We start from the raw sequence: 27,773 nt of genomic DNA, 5'->3' as shown, positions 1-27,773 counted from the left end.
AAGTTAATCTTTCGTGGAAAGTTGGCGAGACAAGCAGCGCGAAACAAACGGGATGATACGGCGAATAACTTAGGCATTCCATGTTGCAAGCGGGAGCGGAATTACAAACGCTTTATTGCGCGTATAAGCATTTCAGAGTGCCGTCCCGCTGGAAAGCTAAACGAGGAGGTTCAAGGCCCTGCATCGTGCGACCTCGCATTCCAAAATATTCGTCTAAAAAATGAAAAAATCTACAAAAATTTATTATTTGTTTAAATTTAAAGATTTATCTACTCTTTAGTAACTTAACACCGTAAGTTAAATCCGCCGTTTATCAGGCCTAATAAAAAGTTTGTATGTGTGAAGAAATCGATACACGTATTTGAATAGTGTGCGTTAAAGTGATCGTAAAACATTGGAAATTCGTGCGGGAAAGCTAACGCGCGTTAATGGCACGAGTCTTGAAACCTGTTGCGAAAGTGCTATAGCCGGAAGATGCTCGTATACATGGACAAGACTCTATCCCGGCGAGATAACAATCGCTTTAAAAGATCCGGTCGTTTGCAAATGTTATGATACCTAAACCAGAATTGGCAGTTAATTATATATACGAGAGTCTCGCAACTCGAACGTAATTAGCATGTCTCCCTGATTACCACAATTACCGTGTCGTCCTTTAATCGACAATAGCATCCGACATTGTTGCGCCAAGCGTCAATCAGATTACTGCAAATCTTGATCGACGGTGAAAAATCGCGATTCCCTCGGCCTTCGAATTATCGGCGCGTGACCCAGATCTTTGTTTCTGACGAAGTTTCTTTCTGATTGCAGACGGCCAAGAACTCAACGTCCGGCAGCGGATACTACGTGGGCGGAAGCAGCACTCTGCCGCGCGGTGGGTCCCTTCTAAGGGCGTACAGCCCGGCGGCGTCGAGCGTCGTCGGGGGTCCAAGTGCGACCCCGACGCAGCCCAAGACTCTCACCACACCAGGTATACGAATGCCCGCGTTTCCTTGTTTTTCCTTGTTTCTACGTGCGTGTCATCGTGCACGCACGTTGTACATAGACAAGTCTCGTTGTCGAGACCCTTATTGACACGATTCATCAAACGAGCGGCCCAACAATGCTCGAGTGATCATTTTCGCGCTAAATTTCCAACATTGCATTGTATGTCAATACATAAAATTTATCGTCCATAAATATAAACCGGAAAATCCCTCGCATTAAATTTAGAGTGAACGCTTGACAAATTATTGCACTCGATTGGAATTATGTTTATCATTTTATAACTTCTTCGCATAAATAGATTTATGATCAACCACTACAATATTTGTATGTGTAGAATTAGATAGAAATTGATTTAATTTGTAAAATAAATTCTCTGTGGAGTTATATGATAAAGCTGCTATAAGTAATAAGCAGGATGTAGCACGTACTTCTAAAGAGATTATAGAGCGACAACTTTGGGCCGCTCAATGGGAATTTACCGCTTCGTGCGCTGCATTTCCTTCATGCCTGCACCGATGTTCTCTGTAGTATACCATTCTCCTCCTGAGATTTATGCAAACATATTATACAACGCGCACACCCGCATAATTTCTCAATCCCTCAGATATCTCACCTAAGGTGACCAGAAACGTGAAGCCCCACCTTTGAAAACATCACGAATATAAAATTGCAAAATTTTCTTTGACTTCCTTTGAGAAATCGATGCAATCCAAACATGGTATATAGGTATTATGTCTTATCTTTAAAATTATAAAACTGAGAGGTTTTGCAAAATTTCAGCGAATTAGAGTAAAAATTTGATATCAAATTGGATTTCTTCAAAAGGATCTCTTTCGGTAAGAAGGAATCATAATACAAGGAATTACGAAACTAGATATCGACAGTGAAGTAACTTTTCTTATTTAAAACAAATACATTTTATTCGAATACACGGTAGATTGATTCTATATTGACATTGTAAAATTCTGGTCGCCTTTTATACAATACGCTTAAATATCCGTCGATTCCAATATCTGTACATGATATCCAAAGAAATATGAATCTCTTTTACCGTTTTGCTGAAAATTGGTCGAATCGACTATTCAATCGACTGAAACGATTGAAATAATTAATGATATGTTGCAATTTATAGTGCATTTGAAAATAGGAAGCAATTTGTTAGCGATGATGGGTCGCCCGATTTTATAATCTGGAATAACTTTTATATTTTCATACAGCCGAGAATCTAATTGTATAATATCATTTTGTTAAAACAAACGGCACAAATTATTAATAATCTTATGGATATAGTTGTATTTATTTAGGTTTATATAACAATTGTTTTTCAGTTTCTTACCTTTAGGCTGCAAATATTATTCCAGGTCATAAAGTTACATAATTCACTCGGATTATCAGTTACAATTAGTTACATAATTCATTCTAGTATTCCAAATTATATTTCTCGAGAACGTTATCTTCGCGATTTAATTGGCTGGCAAAGAAAGACCGCTAACAAAGAGACGATTAACATTGTTCGCAATTAAGCGGATTTTTTTCTGAAACTCGACCAATTTTTCTCAATGCGTATCTCGTGCTTTGAGCTTAAACGCATACATCCGCACACAGACGCACACATTCGCAATCGCTCTCCATTCTTCATGCTCCCGATCGACGGTTGCAAGGTCGTTTCGATTCTTAGTCGTTCAACGGAGATCGTTACGACCGTCGGCGTTGGCCGAGCGCTATTCGGGACTACTCAAAAACACTTAATAGGCTGCTTGGTCCAAGGGGAAAGGATGGCCTCATTTCTGGCCGCCACGAGCGTTCTCCTTGTTGTCGAGAGAAACGTTTTACACGGAGATACCGGGAGCCGGCGAGAGGAACGGATTCAGGATGCGTGAATAGCCTAATCTCACGTAGATCGATCGTGATTAATCATCAACCGCTATGACGAGGCAAATCTATTTTGCAGTATGGCAAAACGCGCGAGCGTCTTCCGAACGCTGTCAGCCAAGAAAAAAAAAGTCAACTTATTAAACGAAAGCATTTTCTAAGGAAGACATTTCTCTTGACGCTACGATTATCGTGACGCGGTCGAGAAGTGCATATATGTAAAAGTCGACAAGCTGTTACGTCAAAATTTTAACGACGCTCATAATCGCGCAGTTATAAGCTCGCAATGCGAATCTGGGTACGTAATAATCGTTGAAACTTTTCTGAGAGACGACTGTTAATTCTATCATCGCGCCTTTTCACTTGCCCGAGGCTCGCAATCTCGCTCCGTTTGACAAATCGCCCGCGATCGCTGCTCGGGAACGTTATCGCGGCCCCAACCGAGTTGTACATCCATGTTTCGGAAATATCGAACGTTTGTGGACGCGCTACATGAATTTCAATCGGATCTCGCGCGAGAAGTTCGCGGAGAGACATGAGAAATGGCTCAATCGCGCGGTACTCTCGTCTTGTTCACTTCTGCATGTGCACTGAACGTCGAACGGCTTAGCGAGGGTGGCGGAAGAACAGGAGATACGTGCATCGGAGCACCTGGGTATATTGGTTTTTTGTTTGGTTTTTTGGATGGTTGGATAGGTGTTGGCGGGGTGCCGCCGGCCAAGCCGCTTCGCAGCTACCAGTGTGGTAAGAGTCCCCTTGGAAGCCTCGGGGGCTCGGCGCGCTTCTCTAGAGACAGCTCGGTCTCCCTCTATAGTATACCAGGTCAGTAGTATCCTTAAACATTCGTCAGACACAGCTCGATCCTTCCGCGACGGACCGCGGGACGATCGCCGATCAATTAACACGTGCTTTACCGGAAAGCTCGACTGATCTTTGATGCCTGAAGCTTGCGAGCCAAGCAATAACGCCTCCTTCGAGCTATACTGCAATAAAAACTAAACTACAGGTGTGTGTGTGCCTTGAAAAAAAAAAATAAAATGTCCGTAAAATAAATTTTATACAGAGTACAGGCGATAGAAGAAACGTTAAAGCTGAATATTTCTTATCTAGAATCGCCATGAAATGTATTACTAAACAAACTGCTGATTGCTAATATTACTAACAGCATTGTAGCAAATAACAATTGCACACGACTTACAACTAATTACTAAAAAGGCACGGTTAACGAAAGCTGAAGAAGAAAGCAAACTTTTTTGGATTATGTGCAATATAAAGCTTACGAAACATCCTGCTTAACAATTCATAGCGCGCACGTTTTATACAGTTTCCGGTTTTTGTAACGTTATTTATTTCGCTACGCAGCGAAATATCGTACGCTTTGTAAATTTTGTAACATCACTACGGCGCAATCAGTTGCGTGTGTGAAGTGAAATAGAAGCCGGTTGTAACGCAAAATAACTTGCGAAAAATAGCGGTTATTTATCGTTTCCACAGCGGTATGTATATAATCCAAGCGATAGATAAATTCTCTGCAAGTTAAATCCTTATAAGACGCGAGCTAATCTTTGCCCGTCCGAAATGTACGTCGTGAAAGAGAGATCTTTTTATATCTTTTAAACGGAAGAGGGTCATTGTGGACGAAGAGTAATGGTACAAGTTATGAGCAAAAGACTAATAAATTTTACGCAAACCACGTATGCCAAAAATAAAACAATGTGGCGTATTCGTAATAAGGAGAAGTTGAACCACGAGGGCGGTTGGCTGTTTGAAATGCAGTAACTGCAGGAAAACTGCATGAAATTGGCAGTCGCGATTAGCCAAGCCGGGTCGAACCAAGTTTTAATTAAACGACCTCGAGACCGTGGAAATAGTGTTGGGAATAAATAGGAATGAAATCGAAATGTTTTGAATTCACGCCGGTAAAGTCCACAGATGCCGTTGACGCGTCGCGCGAAGAAAGGAAAAACTTTCTTGAGTAATGTAAAACTGCAACTTCCTCGAAAATTGATCTGAAAGAGTAAAAACTTATGAGTTATTTTCTTACTTTTGTTAGTCATAGTAAATTAATCAGAAATATTTGACGTAGCGTTCTAATTATTTATTTTATAATATTATTTGTGATAACAAACTCTTGAAATATTTTCTGATTTAATGCAGATCTAGGATCTAAAAAAAATTTGTGTTAATTATCAGTATCATCTTCTAGCAATCTCGTTCGCGCAAATTATTGATTATGATAACAAAGAGTAGAAAGTGCGGAACAACTATACAAAATTATTATAATAAAGTTATCGTAGTTCAATATATTCCCAACACTGAAGCAACATCCTTCAAGAACCTCTAGAAATATCCTGCGTATATCGTCTTCCCCGTACAACGCCATGTGATATCATCATAATGTACGAAAAACAGCATTCTCTTTCATCCCATTTTTCATCCGCTCCCGCTGTCACTCGAGAACCGTAGATTGTGTGCCCTCCCGTAAGAAGCACGATCGTCAAAGGTCTTTTTTCTCATCCTCTCCATATCACGATGACTAATATAAACGAAGTTTCCTTCGTCGATACGGCATCATATCCCCCTGATTGTAATTTCATTTGCACATTTCGCGCAACACGAAACTCCGTACTCGACGGAGGTATCGAGCCACAAATAGATGATAGCAATCATGAAAATTCTCTGGAAGACACAAGAGACGTTGTAAAAACAGAACAAGTAGAACAAACGTTGCGCGATGAACTCGTTATCATATCAAGTTGTTAAGTAAAACTGATTTCGATCTGTTTACTTTATTACAAGCTGAATGTTTGGTTTTTCGTTTCACATATTGTTTACGAACTAATATTTTGCTGTCGGCATTTTTCCGACGTTTAATTGTACTATTATATGACTTTTAATGATATTACGTGAATATCATTATAAGTCTCTCTGTACATAGCAACCGTTCATTATTTCCCAGTTTAATGTAAAGATACAACGCAATGATGCAGGGAAAGCGAACTTTGATGGTGTTCTTCACGTTGATCTCGCTAATATACAAATCACTAAATCTCTGCAGATCGGTTACACGGAGAGAGCGGATACATGAGCAGCCCCGAGCGCGGCGGCGGCGTTGGTTCCGGAAGCGGAAGATATCCACCCGGACCTTACAGCGCCGGTAGCAGCTACGAGGATCCGTATTATTCGCAGTACTCGGGGACTGTGACACCCGTTATCGACGAAGAAGCCAGGTAACCGGAGTTCCAAAGTAAAGACGACTCGCGATCGCATTCGCTAAAAAGGCACGGTGATAACTGACGAAATTCTGCATTCGAAAGATTTTCTCAATCTGTCCCAGATTTCCCACGTTTTCTTTTATCCGCGAATTTCCCTGACGATCGGCTTTAAACTCATTTGTTTCTCGCCAAAATTACATCGAGAATTCGTTGAGCTACGAACAATTTGAAGCTTAGAGATCTTTATTGATTAAATTTTAAAAATACGAATAGATAGTCAAACTTTATTCTTTATTTAACAATTATACACTGATTACGCTTTCGGTAAAACTTTTATTTGAGATTTTGCTAAGTTTAAAAGGGTGAGAGGTTGCGCTGCTGTTGATCAAACTAAAATTGAATTAATTCGTAAATTAGTGGACGAATTAATTAACGAAAAGAAAATGTACAGAGTTTAGAGTACTCTACATATGAATTTTTTAATAGAAAAAGAGTAACTATTTGAATGCGATGGTAGAACGTTCGCTACTTCATTACATCGAGATTCATTTCTCATTCGCTTTATAAACGTTCGATTCAATATTTCATTCACGCAGAATATATTTTTACTCTCTCTCTGCTTAAATATCTCGGAACTGGTTGACTTTATTAAATAAGCGGTTACAATGTTATTGCCGCACGAAGGTCCAATTGCGGACAATGTGTTTTTCACCCCGACGAATTATATTGACTGAGCATAAATGCACGAGTTCATTTGTTACATATAGCGTCTTTAATAACAGATCCAGCACATCTCTATCCGTGTAAATACGACGCTGTATCCGTATGAATAAAATCCATTCACCCGGAAACCCCTATCCGCCCGTCCTTCTGTTCGCGATCTCTTTACCAGAAAAACGTCGTCTCCGGTTCCACCCCGAATGACCGAAACTCTCCTCTCCCCCTCCTCCTTGTCTCCACCGACACTGGTCTCCGTACCGCGACCTCCTCCATCCACGGATGTTTGATAGCGCGGATGTGTATGTTTGTTGTGGGTGGTGCAGCGATACGGAGCTGTTGGAGGAATCGTACAGCCTTTACGGCGTGAAACCACCGGGGCGTCCGCCGTCTGGTCCCCCGCGATCCCCGTTTCCTCCGGGGGCGCCACCCCCCCTGCCACCCGGCGGACAGGCCTACGACGCTACTCGGTACTGCACCCCACGTCACGCACACTCTGTCGCCTGCGTGTTTGTCTTGCGTAGAAATCTGCCTGCCTGTGCGCGGTATAAAAGGAAATGAATAAAAAAAGAGAGAATGAGAGAGAGAGAGAGAGAGAGAGAGAGAGGCAGAGAAATGAGAGAAAAGAGAAAGAAAGAGGGAATGGAAAAAAAGAGAATTGAAACCATGCGAGATTCGTGCCACGACTGGCTGGCTGGCTGGTTAGCTAGCTGGCTGGCTGGCTGGCTGCTTGCGAATGAATACGAGTTGTTGCATGAGTGTTTCGAACGAACTGCCCCCCCGAAAGCGGAGCGGTTGGGCATCCGGATGCAACTCTTGTTGGCAAAAGTCTCTCTTAATCCCGGAAATTGTCCTACATAATTTTTACAAGCATAGCTATTGGCCAGAAACTTTTCAAGCGATTGCGTTGCTCGGTTCAGAAAGAAAATTCAATGATTGCTCTCTTTGTTTGATATCCGGATTCATCACTGAAAAACAAAAATGGATACGTTCGGATGTTGTTTTATCACACATAGTTAAACGTCGAATCAAAAGTTCTCCAAATCTTTTTCATATTGAATTAACCAGAAATCAGGATGTCTGTTACTTGATATTTTGACATTTTTTAGATTTCATGAATATAAAATCGTTATCTACATAACGTTGATGTAATTAAATTCTGTCATAAACCTCTAAGTATGAACAAATTTTCTTTATATGAGAATGTATATATAAAATTTGCAAATTTGTGGCATTGATAATTAAAAGCGTGTTATAAAAAAACATCCTTTTTCTTACAATTCGAATTATTTATAAATATAGAATTATTGCCAATTATATTTTCTTTGTTTAGAGACACAATCCAATTAGTGATATGTTTATATATTGTATATAGATTTTATTGTATATAATATTATTTAAAAAAAAGTTCATTAATTGAGGAGATTTTTTCCACATAACTCATCTCATGGAGAAATAAAATATTTCCGGCCATTTAATTACTACTCAAAGTCTAGCAATTAAATTGCAATATTGATCAGTATCCATTGCTGCTCATAGGGAGTGGTAGCGTTGGTTAATTGTTCACTTTTATTTCTTCATACGTTTCCATTATTTCTGTCCAATAAAAGGCATTCGCAAATTTTACACTGATATTTCGCGTTTTATCATTCAATGGGTTTCATTTTATCAAAATAAGCTGTTTTAATGAGGAACTTTTGGAATCTCGGAAAAAGAATCGTCTATCGAACTGGGAAATTTGTCATTCCGGAATTAACCCGATCATTGTACAAATGTAACATTCGCATTCGTGAAATATCGGTTTGATTGATCTCAACGCTAATGATTTTCGCCCGTAAAACGTTTATTGTTTTTCTACCGAGTTCAGGAATTTATAGGAACTTTATTACGAGTCTCTCGACCGAGAGCTACGTGTTCCCTTTTTAACACGCTACTACTCTCTTCGTCACGCGAAGCAAGAGCTCTGTCCTTAACGAATCGTCTGCAAGTGCATGTTGTAGAGTACGTCGGATATCTTAATTGAGTGATCATGAGAGAGAAAGACAGAGAGAGAGAGAAAGAGAGAGAAAGAAAGATATGTCATTGCCAATTTCGTCGGATTACATCTCTTGCGCGAGGCAAAGTTTGATCGATCAGTGGCACGGTACGGTTCTAATGAATATGTACTTGAAAGGTGCGGAAGCGAAGTTATTATTACTTTAATTATATTAATTACATCGTTATAATTAGGCCAAATATTTGTATAAATTATAAATGACATAATATTGAACTTTGAAATTAATTCATTATTTGATTGATGTAAATAAGTTATATTTTTTAAATTAATACTTAATTAAATATTAAAAATTTATATTATTTTTTGCACGAAAGTTTCGACCGTATTTACCACAAAAATGATTCTATTTTTTCAAATTTTTTTATATTAAAAATTATTTTATTCTAAAAAAAAGTGGTAATAATAATATTAAAAACAACAAAAACGGACAAATTTCTTCTTTTATGCGAAATTCAAGTTTTATACGGTACTGCACAAACGATAGGTTGCATACATATACAGTGTATACGCGTGTCACGGATAATATAGAAATATAAATTACCTTTTTAATTAATCTTTAATTCATTTTTTGAATTAAATTCTACTTTAATTAGAAGGTTATTTAATATTTAAAGTTATTAATTTAATCAGAATTCTATATGAAAATATAAATTAATAGAAGTACTACAGACAAGTACTTTTTCAATATAATCTCATTGTCAGTATTACTCTCCCGATCGAAATTTTACTTGACTTTTAATTACGCAAAGAAACCAACGACAAAATGGATATGATTGTTAATGCATGTTATACACTGTATGTCAGTTTCCGGGATGCTCTACATACACTATTTGCAAAGTACCTAATTATAATAATTACGCTCTCTGTTGCTCAAAAAACAAGATGTGTGTGTATGTGTGTGTGTGTGTATTATATGTGTAAATATGCCATAATTAATGTGATTCGAAGAATAAATATGATACGTATAGAAGTATAACTTGCAACTCGGTGGAATGCAGCATGCCGACTAGCGATCGTAGACGAGAATGCATTGGGCATATACAGGGTGTTTTGCACGTAAAAAAAACACGGGGAAAAAATCGAATACACACAATCACGTGTTATAAATTTATTAACGTGCCTCGGAGTAAATTTAATGAATAGCATAACAGACGGTTCACGAAATTCTCTGCAACATTCACCCCGCTACGATGAAGCTGACACGACAATCAACTATTTGTCTCCTATTTCTGCACTTTCCACAGTAATCCAAGTAGAAATCACTATAAATAGTAATATTATGTTTTATTATAATTATTAATTTTACGTAGTGTCCCAATGTTACTTTATTTTGCTTTTGCATAAAGAGAGAGATAATTTTATATAAGAAACTCGCACTCTTTGATAACTTCATCCAATTTCAACGGAAGATATATTTCTTCCTGCAAAACGCATCGATAACAAAACTTACCCGATCTTAAAAGCATTACATAATTCTCGCTTAAAAATCCACATCTGTGACAAATCTCTCGTTAGCAACATAGATAAGCTCGGAAGCTGTCGAGCATTCGGTTCTCGTATAAAAACTTTCTAGACAGAGAATTGACGCTACGCCGCGGAGCGAGAAGTGTATATTGGGCAACTGAATCGGATACTTGTCGATCGCCCAAACTCACTTTACCCTCGCACGACTTTTACAAAAGTTGTATTAACACGAAACTGTTCGCCATGAGGATCACGTAGCCTCGATCCGCCGCGTGTCACATATATCACCCTGTATATCATTTTATGTACTGTCACACGTGACGTAGATTGGGCACTGCTGTCACTTGTCATGCGAAGCGATAGATGCACGTGATTAGCATCGTGTTATACATATATAACTCATATCCGTTTTCACTGACAGGAAGTATATATTCAGAAGTGAAGATTTCCATGTATCGCTCGTACGTGAAGAGAGGATCTCTCTCGTCGCAAGCAAATTTCATGTCCTTCAGGTGAAAACGGATATACGTAGAGTCTCTATCAGTTTTTATTGTTAGTATGTTGTGACGTGTAAAGTCTCTCGATCTCTTACAATAGATCGAATGCCAAAATGTTAGATTATAATGATAAGTATTCGCTCAGCAAAATAAAAGATAGATTTTTTATTAAAGAGTGTCCTCCATTCATCGATATCGTCATTTTGCTTTTTCTCTAACATTGATCAGCTACATCGTCGCCTTATCATGTTTTGTACGACATTCAGCTTATCATTATCATCTTCATTATTAGCACGATAGCATTATGAATAATGTGGTTTAAGATAAATCATCTCATTTGATAACGGAACTAATAGAAATCGAGTTATTTTATAAATTGTTTATCTGCTGTCTATTCAAGGAAACGTCACACTTGTGCAAATTGAGACGAGTCGAAGCAGATAAGAACTTAAAAAATTAGAAGAAAATCAAATCTAATATTTTTACAATTGTTAACAATTTTTCGTTTTATCGAACATGCCATTTTATCTCTAATTGATCGAGTAACGTCTATAGTATGGTAAAAGGATTTCTTTCGTTCTGTATCTGATGAATTATTTGTCGTTTAGCGCATGAAACTGTCTGAAGAGATAACGTAATGTCTGTTTAAAGCAACCACGATTCTTGCAGCATCCAAGCGTCTCGTGTTCGCCGAACGCCTAGCGTGTAAATTTTCGGAGCTGTCCCATCTTTTTTTTTTCTTTTAGAGCGACGGATAAGCGTTAACCGCGTCGTTCCTGACTGAGAATTATCTGTCGCAGGATAAGGGTGGAGCACATGGAAAGACAACTGGCCAATCTGACCGGGCTCGTGCAGAAAGCACTGACACACGCGCCGCACACCAGTCCTTCGCCGCGAGAGTACTTGCAGGTCCCACCGGGACGTGATCCTTACGCGAGAGCAGCAGGTACGTGTCCCGTAAAACTCGCGATTTCGTTTCCTCTCTAGGTTTTTTTTTCCGTATCTTCGATTTCGCTTTCACGATAAACCGTCGTTTTACCACGGTTTTCGATAACGTATCGCTCTAAGAAGACAGGCTCGTCTCAAACGCAGCGAGAATTATTTAACTTTTTTTTTATTTTGATATAAAATTGCAAATTATAATTGTTTTCGTTACTTCTGGGACGAGCCGCGTTATAAAAAATGCCGTTATAGCAATCTTGGGAAATCTTTGTCCGGAATAAAAGACGATCGATTTAGCTGTTTAGCGATGCCACTTCATTTATCCCCGTTTCAGTGCTTATTTTGCAAAAAAGTTTTAGAACGTATTCACTTAATTCACTAAGATAGTTTCAGCTAAGAAGCATACGAGACTGCTAGACACCTCACATAAAATAGTCTCTACTAACATTCATCTTGTTCGTTTCATCTGTGCCTGTTCATCTATTCATCTTCATCAACTTTCGACCACTCTGACATCTCGTAATCCACGGTTCTTAGTAACATTATCACGGCGCAAATGCGTCGGAATCAATAGTCGATAGCTAGATATTGAGAAAAGGCGGCTACGCCGATTTGTTTGCCAACACACACCGCTAACTTTCATAATATAATCTAACCAATTGTAGATGAAAAGTATCAAGAATATAATTTTGAGGAAAAAAAACGAATTTTCTCGTACTATTAGAACCGTATAGAAATAAAAACGAAACAGAAAATAGAGCTAGAAATAAATACCAGAATATTAGAAATATCCAATATTTATATAAAAAATAAGAAAGAGTGTTTGAGAGAGACGTTCGTGTCATTTTGTATTTCCGGTTTATGATTCGTGATAAACGTCGTGGTCGCCTTCTAGATAAGTTGAGATTCGCTGAAACGACACAACTTTAGATACGAACGTGCATACGTATACATATGTGTTGCGTACATACATGCAGATATACATATATATTGGAAGAATTTATGCCGTGAGCTACGCGCCAGTAACAATATGCCATTATTTATACCCAGCATGTTTCGAAAACGAATTAAATTAACGCTAGAGAATATTCGAATATTCGAATATTTTCAATACACGCGATGTAATATCACTGCGTAACACTGTAACTTTATTAGAATAAATATAAAACAAAAAACCGCTCTTGCAAAAAGTAACGAAATGAATAACATTCATGATACAATTTTTTTGCAAATAACTTATCAAATCAAATAAAATAGTATAGTTTCATGTAAATCCTCTCGATAAAAATTTTTAGAGTTAACGCTGCTTCTCCAATTTTTTGGACGGAAACGTACAGAGAATCCTGCGAGAAATAATCTCGAATTAACAAGCACGTCGGAATTTTGTCAAACAATTTTGCCGATTGAACGAGACGCGATGGTGAACGTGATTAATTTTGTCAGCGAGCTTTGTTTCGAGCTTAAATACGCACATTATAGCAAATATTTTCGCGTAACAAGCTCGGGAAGCCGCTTCCGCGAGCATTGAATCTAGTTGAATTCGACGGCATATAGTTGCCCGTAGCGATGTAGTCTCACGGACTGAACTCTCCTGAAACCCTGCTGTACAACTGCTTTGTTATTCTGAACTAACGCACACACCAGGCGCCGGGGACGAGTTCGACAAACACTCTAGCTCCAGCTCTGCCTCACTGCCAGGTGTGTCTCTCATCTTCTTCTATCTTTCTATTCACCTCTGAATCACTGTATAACCGCTACTTATATATATATATATATATATATATATATATATATATATATATATATATATATATATATATATATATATATATATATATATATATATATATATATATAATATGCAGATATATTACAATTTTTATCTACTTTTACATATATATTTTTCTATACATATTTATATATCATATATATATTTAACGTTGTCTCTACTTTTATTGCTGTTAATAAAACGCGTGTCCTTTAAAATTCAAGTGTCTCAACCTGCCGTTACAGATGACTCGTACTTAAGGACTGACGTTAAACCGCCAAAATTAGGCAAAGGTGCGCTTCAATATATATGTTTCTTTTATATATGCACTTTTGCGAATGCTCGCTGCATTGTCGCCTCCTATATCTTTTGCGTTGTCGTCGTTGCACGTCCTTCTCATATAACATAATCGTACCTTGTTTCATCTTCTTGCTCGTGCGATCTTGATTTGGTGGACATTTCACCAACAAATTTCGACAGCATCAACATTTTCGTTTAATCTGCTCATCCGTGATTGTCCTCTTTTTCTAACATTTTGCATTATGTTTGTCTATATCCAAATCGCGCGATCGTTTTGTTGATTTCGTTTTCTCGTGAGTTAAAACTCTTACAAAAAGAATACCGTTGTCCAATTTATAACGCATTATGTTCTTTTGCAATCATCCACGATGTTCGTTTGCATGGTGCACGCGCCGAAACGTCTCTCGACACTTTCATGACCGTTTTACTCAGCATATCAGGCTTTAGGGATGATTCGCGAGAGCAGCTGCTCGGAGAGCTTCTCAGAAATGGAGATCGCGAAACGTCAGAATTGCATTAATTAAAGTACTCGTAAATTAGTTTAGATAAAGAAAATCGATTCAAGCAAACTGAAGGAGAGCGCGAAGTTGCGCTTTTAACTTAATTAGTATTTTATGGCAAGTAACTCTCTCAATCGAACGAGAAAGGTACATATTCCGAAAGCCCGCGCTGGTTTCATCCCCCATTGCCGAGGTCCGCTCCGGCCGAATGCTGCACTTTCACACGTACACGCTTCTTACGCTTTTCACGCACATACACATACGCGAAAATATGCTGATCAACATCTATTGCAGACAAGTCGGTGTCGTTTGAAAAGTCAGTGTCCTTCAGTGACGAGCCACCAGACATGAACTCTCCCAAACAACATTCCCCGCAACATGCAGGTAACGGCTAATGCACGTCACGTAAAAGAAAAGAAAAAAGAAACAAACTTGCAAAATGTATGCTAAGCACGCTGTAAAAGCCAGAATATCCAAATCCACCATTGTCGGATCATTTTTGTTGAGGAAGTGGTAGACGTTCGTCTAAACGCTAACGTTGTAGCGTGCCTCAGATCGCAAAACAATTCGCAAGAGAGAATTCTCGTTTCGCAACAATCGCCAGATATACACGCGATAAATTTTAAAGTCCTAATATTTGAAGTTTCTATTCTTTTAATCCTCCAGGTTCTACTGGAATATAATAGAATAAATGAAACCCTTTCTCCCTTTTGCGTTGCAAATATTGGAGATCCAATTACAATTGAAATTTGTCGCGCGCGATGACAACATCGATCTTTTCTTGCCGAAGTAACAGAAACTCGGGTAGCAATTTAAGAACTATACAACGAGACTTTGGGTCGTGATTGGCTGTTTTGCAACGAGCAGGAATTGGATGCAATTTTGCGTCACGGGATAATATTGAAGAGTGTCTGATTTCGATTGAAGTTCGATTGAAGATTGCCACAAGTAGTGAAGACCTATAATCTGTATTCTTACTTTCAAAATCTTGTGTAGTTTTCGTGTGATTCATGCTCGACTTCAATTTGATCGATTAATGCGAATAATGGCTCGGTCGCGTTTAGTAATCCTTTTCTTTATACACGTTTACATAATAGATTCATAATTAACAATGCTAAAGACAGCGATGAATCTGCAACATATTTTTTTGTGTCTTTTCCAATATCGATCTTCGAACGCTAACAGTATTTTTTAGAAATAACGCAAAGGAGATTTTTATAACAATTATTGCGACGATTACGATGATTTGCGATGAGATATTAAATATACGTATATTTTCACTTTTTTCTATCCCTTATACAATTTCGTTGAGCGAAACAATGTAATAATTTTTCCATTTTGAGAAAAATAACAGAAGAATTAATAACACTTCTCTAATGTTCAATTCTTTCGATTTCACAAGAAGAAAAAGCAAACATTTATCTAAATTCTAATATATTTATATTATATATAAAGATTGGAATATGATGAACTTTAATTTCTTGTGTCATTATTTCGCCCAACGACTTGTAGTCTTCTGATATTGCGCCAACTGCTCTTGATTATGACTGATAATAATTAGAAAAAGGTATTTTACACACAAAATACGATGATTCGTTTTTGCCACTTCCTGCAATTACCCAGTAACGAAAAATCGTATTCAGTGAGTGCAATATTATAGTCATAAGAGCGATTTAATCGTAAGAGGGTTTCGCACACAAGTAAAACTATATTTATTGAAAGAAAAAACGATTCTGACGCGGATACTAACGCAATAATCTCTAACGCCTTCTCGTATTCGATTCTGCAATGCCTACCACGACTAGCGGACACAAAACCTACGAAACCGGCAATCAAATCCTCCACGTTGCCGAGGATGTCGTCGCAAGGTAAAACTTCCCCGTCTTTCTGTTAGGGGTGGAACTATTCGGCAATTTTTTTACGTATTTAAGAGAAATCCAATATCTTTATCAACATGAACGAAACTCAAACAAAAGTCATGTTACTTAAAATTGACGTGTAGTAATATGAAAAGTCATATTACTAATAAATTCACCAAAAATATTTCTCTTGAAATATTATCTTCTCAGTAATAAGTATTTTTCTGTTAATATTTTTTCTATTAAACTTTTTATTCAACTCTATTAATACTTTTTTTTTAATATTAAGCGATATTTAGGTACATTTCCAAAATTAGATCGTTATTCTAACGGAGATTCAAATCGTTCGATATTCCATCGAAAAGTTCCATGTTGAGATCAGACTGAATGCTCTCGTAGATATGTAAATATTCCAGATGATTTATTATTTATTCAATGATTGCGATAATCTCGAAATAATCAGATATATTGCATTATCCGAATAGTTCCAGTCCTAAGTGTCTATGCTTCTTCCCTATGTGTCACGCTGTGTCTATCATATATTTATATGTTGTTCACATAATGGGCGTTCGTTCCAAATCTTTGATACAATCTGTTTCCGCCGTTCCGTCGTTATACGAGCTCTTTCTCTTCCTCTTTTATTTTCATTTTCGTTCCTCGCCTCCTGGGACGACACTGTATGGAGGGCACCGGAAAATTGTAAGTCCACCTCTCGGTAAAAGACTGAGACGAGCGCGCTACTGCACGTCGACGTTGCTGGATTTTTAAACGAATTAATATGTTCATTTCCATGTAAATCGATTTTCAAAGTGTGTCATATGCGAGGAAAGTCAACCTGCTGGTTCCAGGCGAGAGCGAAAAAATAAACTAAAAGTAAATCAAGCCACGTACGTACAAACAAACTGGTCCGTATGTTTTCATGTGAAACTCATCGGGAACACATCGTGAAGCCCCGTTAGAAGTTACTTTGAAAAACATTTCGCATTTCATATCAATCACATTCAGTAACTCTGAAGCAGTAACTTATTTACTCTCTCCCTCTCTCTCTCCGAGAACGGAATTCTCTCCAGTTTCTCTCTCTCTCTTCGAGATTATCCGCGCCTTACATTCGGATGAGAAATTCACATGTCTCTCCCATTTCGAAGCGTTACTTCGAGCCACATATCGCCCGACCATGGTCGAGATGCGCGACTATGCCCTTTTCTACGTGCCCTTCATATATCATCGCGTTGACGAACGCTTCGCGGCCGCGTGGGCGTCCGTGCGCGGGACAGGAGGCAATTCGTACCTTCGTATTATTTTACAGGACACTCGCGACAAATGCATTTCTTCGCGTCGCGCTCGACGCTCGCGTGCCGCGCGCGTCTCGTTCCTTTCTTTCTCTCTATCTCTCTCTCTTCCTTTCTCTGTTCTCCAGGCCGAGCGATATGTCACGGCTGCATATCTGCCGCCGCCGATCACTCGGAAACATCACAATACATCCGTCTTATCAGTCCACCCCCTTCCATCCTGCCGAGCCCTGCTCGTAAATTCATCCTTTATTCATCTTGTCGGGGGCGTACTTTTATTTGCCCGCGGGGACGCGCTACGTCGCTTATCATGGGATCGGGTCATTTGGGATTGTCTCACGGATTGTCAGATGTAAAATCACGCGCGCGAATTTTCTTTTCTCGATCTTGCATGGAGCAGGTGCACCTGGTGACCGCAGCAGTTGACGAAGATCATTAAATACTTCGTTCCTTTTGCGCACCGTTTGGCCAAAACACCCAAAGCGTGTTTTTGCAGTAAAATGTCACGTGAAGGCTTCTACCTTACTTTACAAATATTTAAAAGTTGACGGTGTATATCGCAATTTATTTTATTTATAAAAGAATACTTATCGCTAGTTGTTAACAAATAAAAAAGGTATCCGTGCTGTAATTTTATAATTTACATAGAAACCGGTATGCACCTGTTTTATGTTTGTCGGGTAATGTTGGGAAATTTGATTAAAACGCTTGCACATATCGCGAGCGCATTGAAGAAACTGATTTTCGATCGCGCGCGTTTCGCGACCTGATCGCCGATGGAAATATCATTGCGATCAGCGAGAGCGACACCCCCGTGGAGATAATTATGTTATTGCAGAGGAACGCAGTGCACACACAGCGAGATACGCCACGAAGGGTATATATCACACGCATATGCAAACACGCACACACACACATACGGTCCTTCCGCTTGGAAATACCAGCGGACACTTTCGATCCGTCAAGTTAGGTCATCCGTTGTCTCCTTCTTCCGCTGTCGTGCATTTCGTTATCTGTCCAATAAAACCGCGGCAATAAACGTGACAGTAAAATTGTGTTGTGTCGCCGACCCGTTTAACCGTTCCTGTCCTCTCATTACCGGGGCCCCGCTCTTCTATCGTGCGAAGCCCGTTATGACGAGGCGTCGATCAACGACGCCAACGAGTGGCGAACGTCAAATTTAATCAGCTGATTGAGGAACCGGCCGTGCACTCGAAACGCCGACGACGAATCGTTTATTTGCCATAGACGGCAATCAGCGACAGAGCCGTTTCGCCCTTCGCAAACTCTGCATGGTAAAATGCGGGATGCTCCCCCGGGCCAAGAGAAATCGCAGGAAAGACAAATTCTTTCGTCCCGATTAATATTTTCACAATTAATCACATTTGGAAGCTAGAAATTAAATGAAATAAACTGTACGATGATTCACTTCATTTATAATTATTCAATATTTAATAATTTAATTATTCTTTCGAATGTTCTCTATGTTATTCGCGAAAGGGTTCAATTAGTACTCGTAGGCAAACGGTCTGGTTCCGGTCGTTCGCCACTCGGAATTCGAAGCTTCCTTTCGCACGGGAGAAAGAGCGGCGGCCGTGCGAGCTTAAATCCTTTAAGTGTTCGCGCAATACGCGGGTGATCACGCGGGAGACACTTATTCTTACGCGTCGAACGAACGATTTCAGAGAGAGACAGGCACAAGCCGACACCACCGCCGAAACCGGCCGCGCTGGTGGCCGGTCAGTACGTGTACAGGGACCTGGCGCTCACGCCGGAGATGTACAACCAGCTGAGGGGTTTGCAGAAGAAGGCGAAGGACCTCAGGCAAGAAGTGAGAAATTTGAGGCGCATGTCGCAGGCCCAGGCCCACACGGTGCGCGAGACCATTAAGGACACATTCATCACGATTAGGTATAAACGCATATATGACTTGCAATCGATCGAATGAATGATTATAATTGCAAATGTAAAAAGCAGGATTCATGTAAGTCCAAGAACTTCTGATCCAAGGATATAAAAAAAGATGAGATAAAGTAAATAGTCAAACATGCAGTATTTTTCCATATAATTACTGCAGTATTTAATAACCAATATTGCAGGTAAACATTGTATTACAAAAATATATGAATAAATAAAGAAATGTTTGACGTCAATACAGCTTTATACAAATATTACGATAATATTTAATAATACAAATATTACAAATGCATATTTGCGCTTTAATAATTTTGATATAATATATAATGAAATTAAAACACGCTTTCGTATTAAAACGAAATTAAAACACACAATGTGTGTTTTAATAAAGGAAATACTGCGGGCTCGATGACTTCAAACGATTATTGTTTCAGGGCCATGCTACTATCGGGAGGGGACGCAGCTTGGACGGCCGGGGACACGGAGAAGATTCGACTGAGCCGCGAGGAAGATCTCTACAAGCAAGAAATGATAAGGCTGGAAAAAGATCTCACGTGAGTGTCGCCGATTCTTTAGAGACGACGCTAAAAGACACGCCGCACAAAGAAACGTTAACGAAACGTTTGCGAATTTCAGCGAGCTCGAGAGCACCGTGGAGGAGCTTCGCGGTAACGTGATCAATAGAAAGACGCGTGTCAATATGTCGGATGTGGAGAACATGGCTTTGATATTGAGTAAATCCAGGTAAGCCACGCGCGCGTTCGATCCCACTTGAGCAGAGAGCATCATCATTGCCGTCGCGTAACGTTGACGCTAAATGCATGGGTAGAATTTTACAAATGATACGTGAACGTCTCCTCTCTCTGTCGGTGATGAGAAAATTCGGAAGAAAGAACCGGCAATATTTAGCGCTAAATACGACGGCGCAGATATACAGGATATAATTTTGCGGAATCATTTATTGCTTTCCAGCAAAACTGTGGCCGATCTGAAAGTACGGTTCCCGAGTTTGCAAGAGGGTATGAAGGGCCTGCTGAGCTCCGAGATGGAAAAAGTGGTGCGCGAGGAGAAGTTCCTGAAGGAAGAACCCGAACGACTGGAGTCCGCGTTGAGGCGTTGCAAGAAACTCACCGGCACCCTCGTGACGCTCAAACGGTACGGCTTTTTATTTTATTGGAATGGTATCATGGCGCTAATTCCAGCTCGACAAGACTGCCGAGTTTTTCGATCGCGCTTGCAAGCGCGATCAAAAATTCTTACTTCGTTTACAACAGTAAAAGCTTATCAAAATAAAGAACAGGTATATCTTATCAAAAGCTGGTTTTAAATTTCCTGAAATCAATTCAACAAACTTTGAAGTGCGCATATCTACTTTAAATTCTAATTAAATCTCTTAACGATAGTTCTTTAGCCAGTCCCAAGATTTCAATGTACGTTCTTCCTGCGACTAGCAATCGATATAGGTATAACAGATTCTGAAAAATAAATAAATTAGAATCCATAACGCCAGATTTTCTCCTCTACTGATGAAACTCGGTTTCTGTTCGGCTTAGCTTGGCGTCGGTGCAAGAGCAGCGATTACCAAACGCAGCGAGCGTAGACGCCGAGGACACGCCGCCTATAACACCGACGACGGCACAGCATTCTAAGGTAACCGCTCCATTGGCCCCGCTCGCTCGCTCGCTCGCTCGCTCTCTTCTCTATCTCTCTCTCTTTCTCTCTCTATCTCTCTATCTATCTATCTCTACCTTCTATCGAGACCTAATCCTCCCACCGATTTTCCGCTCCAGTTTTTTCTTCACCGTCGCGATCCCCGTAAAACGCACCTTTCCCCGATACCGGAAAGTACTGCGTCACCCGTTGCATGAAATATCCCCTCGAGTTCTCCTCGATCAATCCTCGTGTCACGCTTGAACATCCATATCCATGTTCTTCCATCCCGGCCTCCTCTCCCTCGAGGAAGAAGAAAAAGAAGAATCGGGAAGACATCGCGGGAAGATGAAGTTTCGTCGCGGGAATCCGCGAATCGCTAATTCTCGATTAGAGTCTCGGGGACGGTCTCGGACGAGAGAACGTTTCTCATGTCGTCGTCCTGGCTGCGAGGATCCTTTTCCGTAGAGAGTGCGCGTAATCGAGATACGATTCGTCGCGGGACGAAGCGGATTTCATTTAGAGGCTGGTCCTGCCACGAGAAACGTTCGAGAGGGCCGCGCCTTCCAACGCGATCGAATGCGGAAAATGAGAGATCCTATAAGTTTCCTACGTGCATACAATCCCTCCTTCTCGTTGCGTGCACATTATGTCGTGTGGCACGGCACACTTTGTCGCGAGTGGCACGGCACACGCACACTCTGATACGTGTGATGATCGAAATATTGGCTTTCGTTAGGAGATGGGCACGTCGGATTTAACTACTCTAATTATGGGCGCGACGTGTTCCAGAAGGAATGCATCATATTTGCCACGATGTCGAACGAGTATAGTTAGCAATTAGTATAACATTATTAAGTATGCCTGAAAAATGAGTAAACCAGGCGTAACTCATTTATTTCCTTCCGTTTTTCTTAGAAAAATTATTCTAATAGTTTTTGAATTATATGCCATTAAAAAACGAACGATTCAAGCACGAGCATATTGCTCGTGTATAGCTTGAGACGGATTTTTTATTCTTTATTTTTTACAGAATTTTTATTCTTTTATAAGATTTAATTATTTTAAACCGTTATAGTTTGACAAATAACGCTTTGGCGTTCTCGCAAAGATAAAATAAACTTCAAATGTCACGAGGTTACCATCATTGTTTCGTTATATCTTCAACAGAACATTCTATATAATATTATTGATCGCAAAAGTTCTTACTTTATCTAATCCATATTCATATTTATATGAAACGTTAACTTTTAGTATATGATGCGCGTATACGCGCATTTGTGTTATACCAAATTTAATTTCCAACCTTTTTAAAAAGTCTCTCTTGGAAAATGAGGCATTTCTTCTGGAACTTTCACATTTTATATTACTAAATTTCCACATAAAATATGCGATAATAATTTATCATGTAATTATGTAAAAAAAAGTGAGAAACGATTGCAATAAGCTAATTCTTCGATTTCAATATATTGAAAAATTTTTGCTTACTATTTTTTTTACACAAAGCATAATATAAGAAAACGCGTAAACGTGTTCAATGAGAGTTCGAAACTTGCAAAAAGATTACGGAACACCCTGATTGTGCCCATCGCAGCTTCTTATTCACCTCTGCGAACTCGTCTCACCGAACACTGTCTCACACGGCGGCAATATTTACAATCTGCTACCTGTCAACAAAGTAGAGCGTCGATGAGACCACTCTCCACGCTTCGTAGATCTTTCTTGTCCCACATAAGTAAGCCGGTATGGTATTTTGCAAAGAGACGTGTACTATCCGACCACTGCTTACCCCGTATCCTCATTATGCTAACAAGCGCATGATAACGAGTGATATAGAGTTTTGTTCTGGTACATAATATATAAATATGTCTATAATCACAATACGTAAAATACTCGCCTCTCTTTCTACGTATATACATACATGCATACGCCGTATACGTCATATGCGTCATATTGTATATATACCGTACAATAATGTTTGTTCTAACGCGCACAACTTTTGTGACGCGCCGATCAAATGTCATTGACACACATACATAAATCGCTGCGATGCGCGAGACCATCGAAAGTAGGCATCATTATATATATACAACGTCCGTCTGACTGTGCCTGATTATTAATTGAATTTTGGACGTGTGTGTCATCGCATGTGCAATATTATTCTAGATATATGGATCGTCCTAACGTATTATTCCCATCAAAATGCCGGGCGATAAAATTTTAACACGCATAAACTCTGCTATCGCCAGTAATAAAATTATCGATAAACTATAAATGATTGAATTTACAGTTCAATTTTACTCGAGATGTACATTTCCGTCAATTTTTAATATTGTTGAACTTGAATTTGCTCAATTACACCAGTCGATTACATTGTTCAAGAAGCAGCGTATTGAAAATATATATTTCTAAATAATTAACATTAATAAACTGAAACTGAGTTGCGTTACATTTGCGAATGAAGATGTAGAATTAATTTAAAGTAACATTTCATCTGCAGTTTTAAAGCCATAAGTAGAACAATGACGGCATAGTCAGACAGACAAACTATCGAATCGGCGGAAATATATTTACGACGAGAAGTTGGCACACGTGAGCTACGCGAAATTAATAACGAGAAATTCATTAATTGTTATTCAACAATATGAATAGCCATATTGTTAACACATCTCAAAGTTTTGCAACGCTTATGTTTCCAATGTGCTGCTACGTTGATATCATGATATCGTGAAACTAAATTCTAACTTTGATTTCAAATAATATCACTGACGAAATGCCTACTTGCAATCAGATTGTACAATCTGCCCCCATAGATAGCATGGCAAATAAAATATATAACAGTTGCAAAATTTTGTCGGGTCCTGTTATTATCGTGCTCCTTCAAAATCGGATAAACGCGACAATAAAAATTGAATTTTCTTCTAATCAAATGCAACTTCAAAAAATTACACATTTTTTTATACAATTTGAAAAATTTGAAAGTGGATTATTGTCAAGTGCTGCAAAAGCCTTCCGCTGTCTTCGATCGTCCAATTAGAGACAGACCCGCAGCTCCATTTACCTTGTTCCTCGGCTACCGCTCGCTTATTCCGCATCACCATCGTTGACAGTACGAAATCTGATGTAAACCTTCTCATTAAAAACCGAACGATCGCCTTTGTCCCTTTGCATACGTCGTACAACGGTACACTTGTACGATACGTATCTTGAGAAATCTGTCACTCGCGTGAGATTATCGTATATCTTAACATGGACAAAGAAATGACTCACCGGTTATTCGGGAGAAATAAAATCCGACGACCGGGCAGCACCGGAGTAACTAGAAACTGATTTCACGAGTGTCAATACCTGTCGTAATACTTAAAAAAATATATATAACGGTGCTATATTTTTTTTTAGTGCTACTTAAGTAACAGTAGCACGTCACAATTCGCCTTGGTGCTAAAAGATATCACCTGTCCCAGATAAGTATCAGCTATCAGACAGCTCTATCGTGTACAAACGATCTTGGGACTAGTTTTGATTTAGATGATAAGGCACTTAACTTCCTGGAAAAAAAACGCGTTTCCTCAAAGTTAAATCACTTCTTCTCCCACGTCGAAATTAATTCTCCACCTCGATCTGCTTTCAATCGCATCTCGCTGTCGCGATCGAGCCGCGAAGATCAGTCGCGTTGCACACGGACTGTCAATCTTCAAGGGTCGCTGCTACGCGTTGCGATGTGGAGATCCATTAGCGAACGTCTCGCAGCGGCCGACGCCGCTCATCTCTCCGCCCAACATATCTTCATTTCTCCTCGGTCACGTGTGAAACACTATCGACTCTCTCTTGCCATCTTCTTCGATAAGGTCTTTAACGATCCTCCGGGGAGTAAAATAAAAATATTAACCGCGTATACGAATACGATGATGGCTCTCTTTCTCTCTTTCTTTCTGTCTCTATCTCTGTCTCTCTTTCTCTTTTGTTTTTTTTCCCTCTACCTCTCTCTTTTTTCGCGAGCTCGTGCGTCTTTATCTGTCTCCCTTCTCCGAAGATTCGTCTTTTTTCGAGCCAACAATTCAACATCGCACGAAAGCATTCGGCGGAAATAAAATGTGCAATTCTCCTACAACTTGTCTCTCTCTCTCTCTTTCTCTCATTCTTTTTTTATTCTCTCTCTATCTCTTTCTCTATCTCTCTCTGTCTCTGTGATATGGACCCCTCCGTCCTTACCCACAAAACCAATATCTTCAATGTTTGCTGTGTCCCGATAGTATAGATATCTTTTATACATTTAGCGCATGGTGTGACAAAACATTCGTAGCCGTCGATGCTTATCGTTCATGAGTATCGGAAGAATCGAATCGCTCGGATCGGCTGTCTCGAGCTTCTCTTTCTCTCCCCCTCTTTCTCTCCCACTCACTCTTTCTCTCTTTCTACCTCTCTCTCTTTCTCTTTTTCTCTCTCTTTCTCATCGTCATTCACTCGTTTCGAGAGCGATTCGAAGATTGCTTGAAGAGTGGCAATGCAACGTTCGCCTAAACGTCGCGTTGCTTTAACTACCTTCGAGATTATAGCGAATGTTGCCTCACTATCCCATAAAAGCGACTTCGCAGCCTCGCATCTTGCGCTCTGCGTTTCGCTTCTTGTAACTCTCTGATCAGCGATATGGAAATAAATAATTGTAGAAACAGAAACAAGAATTATATACAGAGTTTACGCGCAAAGCGCAAGATGAAGAGCCGCAAGATCGCCTCGATGGCATATAGAGCGCAGGTCGCTTTTACGATCCTCTTCTTCGACGACGCCGATCACGATGTTTTGTCAGATCATTCATGAGTGTTAGTTGTGGTATAACGACGGAAAATCTGCGTCGCGACGAGTCTTCTTTCCCTCTCTCTCTTTTTTTTTATCTTTTTTTTTCTACGGACATCGCAAGATAATTCGTCAAGACGCGGCTGTTCGTTTGCTGATAACGAGCAGATATATCTCGTCTCTGATAACAAGCGAAGCGGGAGAGAGGCTTCCCGCTTGCCGAAGCTTTCTCTTTCTCTCCGCATTTGTATTTTTTTTTTTTTTTTACAAAAGAATCGCGAGCGACGCGGGTTATCGCAAGCTATATTTCGTACACGAAAGTTCTGTGTACTAACTAGAGAGACTAGAAAAGAAAAAGTGAAAATTAAAAAAAAAAGAGACAAATAAGAAAACAGATGTTACAATCTAACAGATAGTGAAAATAATATTAATTTTTTAGTATGGCTGGAAGTGGAGTACTAACTTCAAGGAGGCCATACAGACCAGTCACGAGTAAATTTTTACTTATTCATACTTATAAATTATTATAATTATTATTACTATTATAAAAGATTACCGTTTATTATTCTATTATTATTATTATTATTATCGTTATTATTATTATAATTATTATTCTGTACTGTTTTTATATATATTATATATACACGCATATACATATATATCAAACACACGGAATATATATTTATATTCATATTCTTTTTTATTCGGTATGTCTGCAGCACAATCATCATACTGTCGATAACTGTTATCCTATTTCACGGCACTCCGGAGCATTCCGCCAGATCCTGCAATCCATTTTGTCATTCTGTTGGGATGTAAAGTGAAAGTAAAAGCTTTTTTCTCTGTCTCGTAAATCCCATAGTTCACGATTCACGTAACGCTCCAAGACCATTGTACAAATTTCCCATAATTTGTGTAACAACGTAATTTGCAGACTTCACTACACACACACAGATTTGTAGAACAGATACCGTCAATATTGTGAAATATTGGTCTCGACAAGAGATACAAATTAGGAAACAAATTGAGAAGTTTATTCTCACGTGTGTGAGTAAATAAAATAATAAAATGTATATATTTATATATTATATATTATATGTTGTGTGTATATGTGTGTGTGCAGAATTTTCAATTTTTCTGCTCGAGATTTATGATAAAATCGAACATCTATAGCAGTTTAGCGGAATTCTTCGGAGTTAATCCAGCGAGTCTAATTCTCCTATCGCCATACACGTGCTACAGTCATTTGACATTTTACCTCTCAGTCACAATCTTGATACCATATGCTTGCTCTGAGACGAATCTTTTTGTCCGACTTCTTGACTATCAATTTTTCTACGTTCGCGTTCTCTATCACTTTGTGCTGTACGAAGAAAAGTGTCAACAGCGACAGGTGCTTTTCCTTTTGTCAAGATATTTCATTGGGAATATCGAAAAGCGCACGGGCGACTGATTGATTGGCATCGTGTTTGTATTGGTTGTTTAAGGATCGAGAAATACTTTTTTGTAAATGCAATGAAATAAACCTAAAATGTGCAATAGATATACGCAGCTTTGAACGACCAGAAGTAAGTTGCTTGCATCATCGCAATGTATTCTTGCAGGATCTTTCAAAATTATATTGTATTTTTCTCAGTCATCGTGATTTATTAATAATTTTATATTGACCAAAAATACAGCAACTAATACAGCAAATATTTCTATACTACTTCTTATACGCTTTGTTTACAACGTAAGGCTTAATATTGAATAAAGCTTTATCGCGATTCCGTAGCGAATAGATTTTAAACACACATTTTTTAGTATTTATAATTATAATAATTATTATCATTATGATATGCAATACAGTGACAATAGTACCGCGCAATTAATTAAACGTATCCGAAAGTTTAGTACGCGAAATGCGCACCCCAGCGTTTATTATAATTCTTTAAATTATTTAAATT

At 39.0% G+C, this 27,773-nt stretch overlaps 1 protein-coding gene across 2 annotated transcripts in view; it reads left to right on the top strand.

Annotated features, from left to right (window-relative positions):
• LOC139816126 (uncharacterized) overlaps positions 1-27,773 on the top strand; it is a 205,194-nt gene that overhangs the window by 163,681 nt on the left and 13,740 nt on the right. The window contains exons 9-22 of one of the 2 annotated variants that reach the window (XM_071783470.1): positions 811-970; positions 3,556-3,681; positions 5,918-6,089; positions 7,118-7,261; positions 11,609-11,754; positions 13,395-13,448; positions 13,743-13,811; positions 14,613-14,702; positions 16,124-16,186; positions 19,152-19,377; positions 19,818-19,937; positions 20,020-20,127; positions 20,356-20,538; positions 20,937-21,033. In XM_071783470.1, the coding sequence (XP_071639571.1) occupies positions 811-970; positions 3,556-3,681; positions 5,918-6,089; positions 7,118-7,261; positions 11,609-11,754; positions 13,395-13,448; positions 13,743-13,811; positions 14,613-14,702; positions 16,124-16,186; positions 19,152-19,377; positions 19,818-19,937; positions 20,020-20,127; positions 20,356-20,538; positions 20,937-21,033 (1,758 nt within the window). The remainder of the gene's footprint in view (positions 1-810; positions 971-3,555; positions 3,682-5,917; positions 6,090-7,117; positions 7,262-11,608; positions 11,755-13,394; positions 13,449-13,742; positions 13,812-14,612; positions 14,703-16,123; positions 16,187-19,151; positions 19,378-19,817; positions 19,938-20,019; positions 20,128-20,355; positions 20,539-20,936; positions 21,034-27,773) is intronic. The other variant, XM_071783471.1, reaches the window with a different exon arrangement.

Source organism: Temnothorax longispinosus, chromosome 7, assembly GCF_030848805.1.
Source record: "Temnothorax longispinosus isolate EJ_2023e chromosome 7, Tlon_JGU_v1, whole genome shotgun sequence".
In the NCBI taxonomy this organism is placed as follows: domain Eukaryota; kingdom Metazoa; phylum Arthropoda; class Insecta; order Hymenoptera; family Formicidae; genus Temnothorax; species Temnothorax longispinosus.
This window is presented reverse-complemented; position numbering and strand designations above follow the sequence as displayed.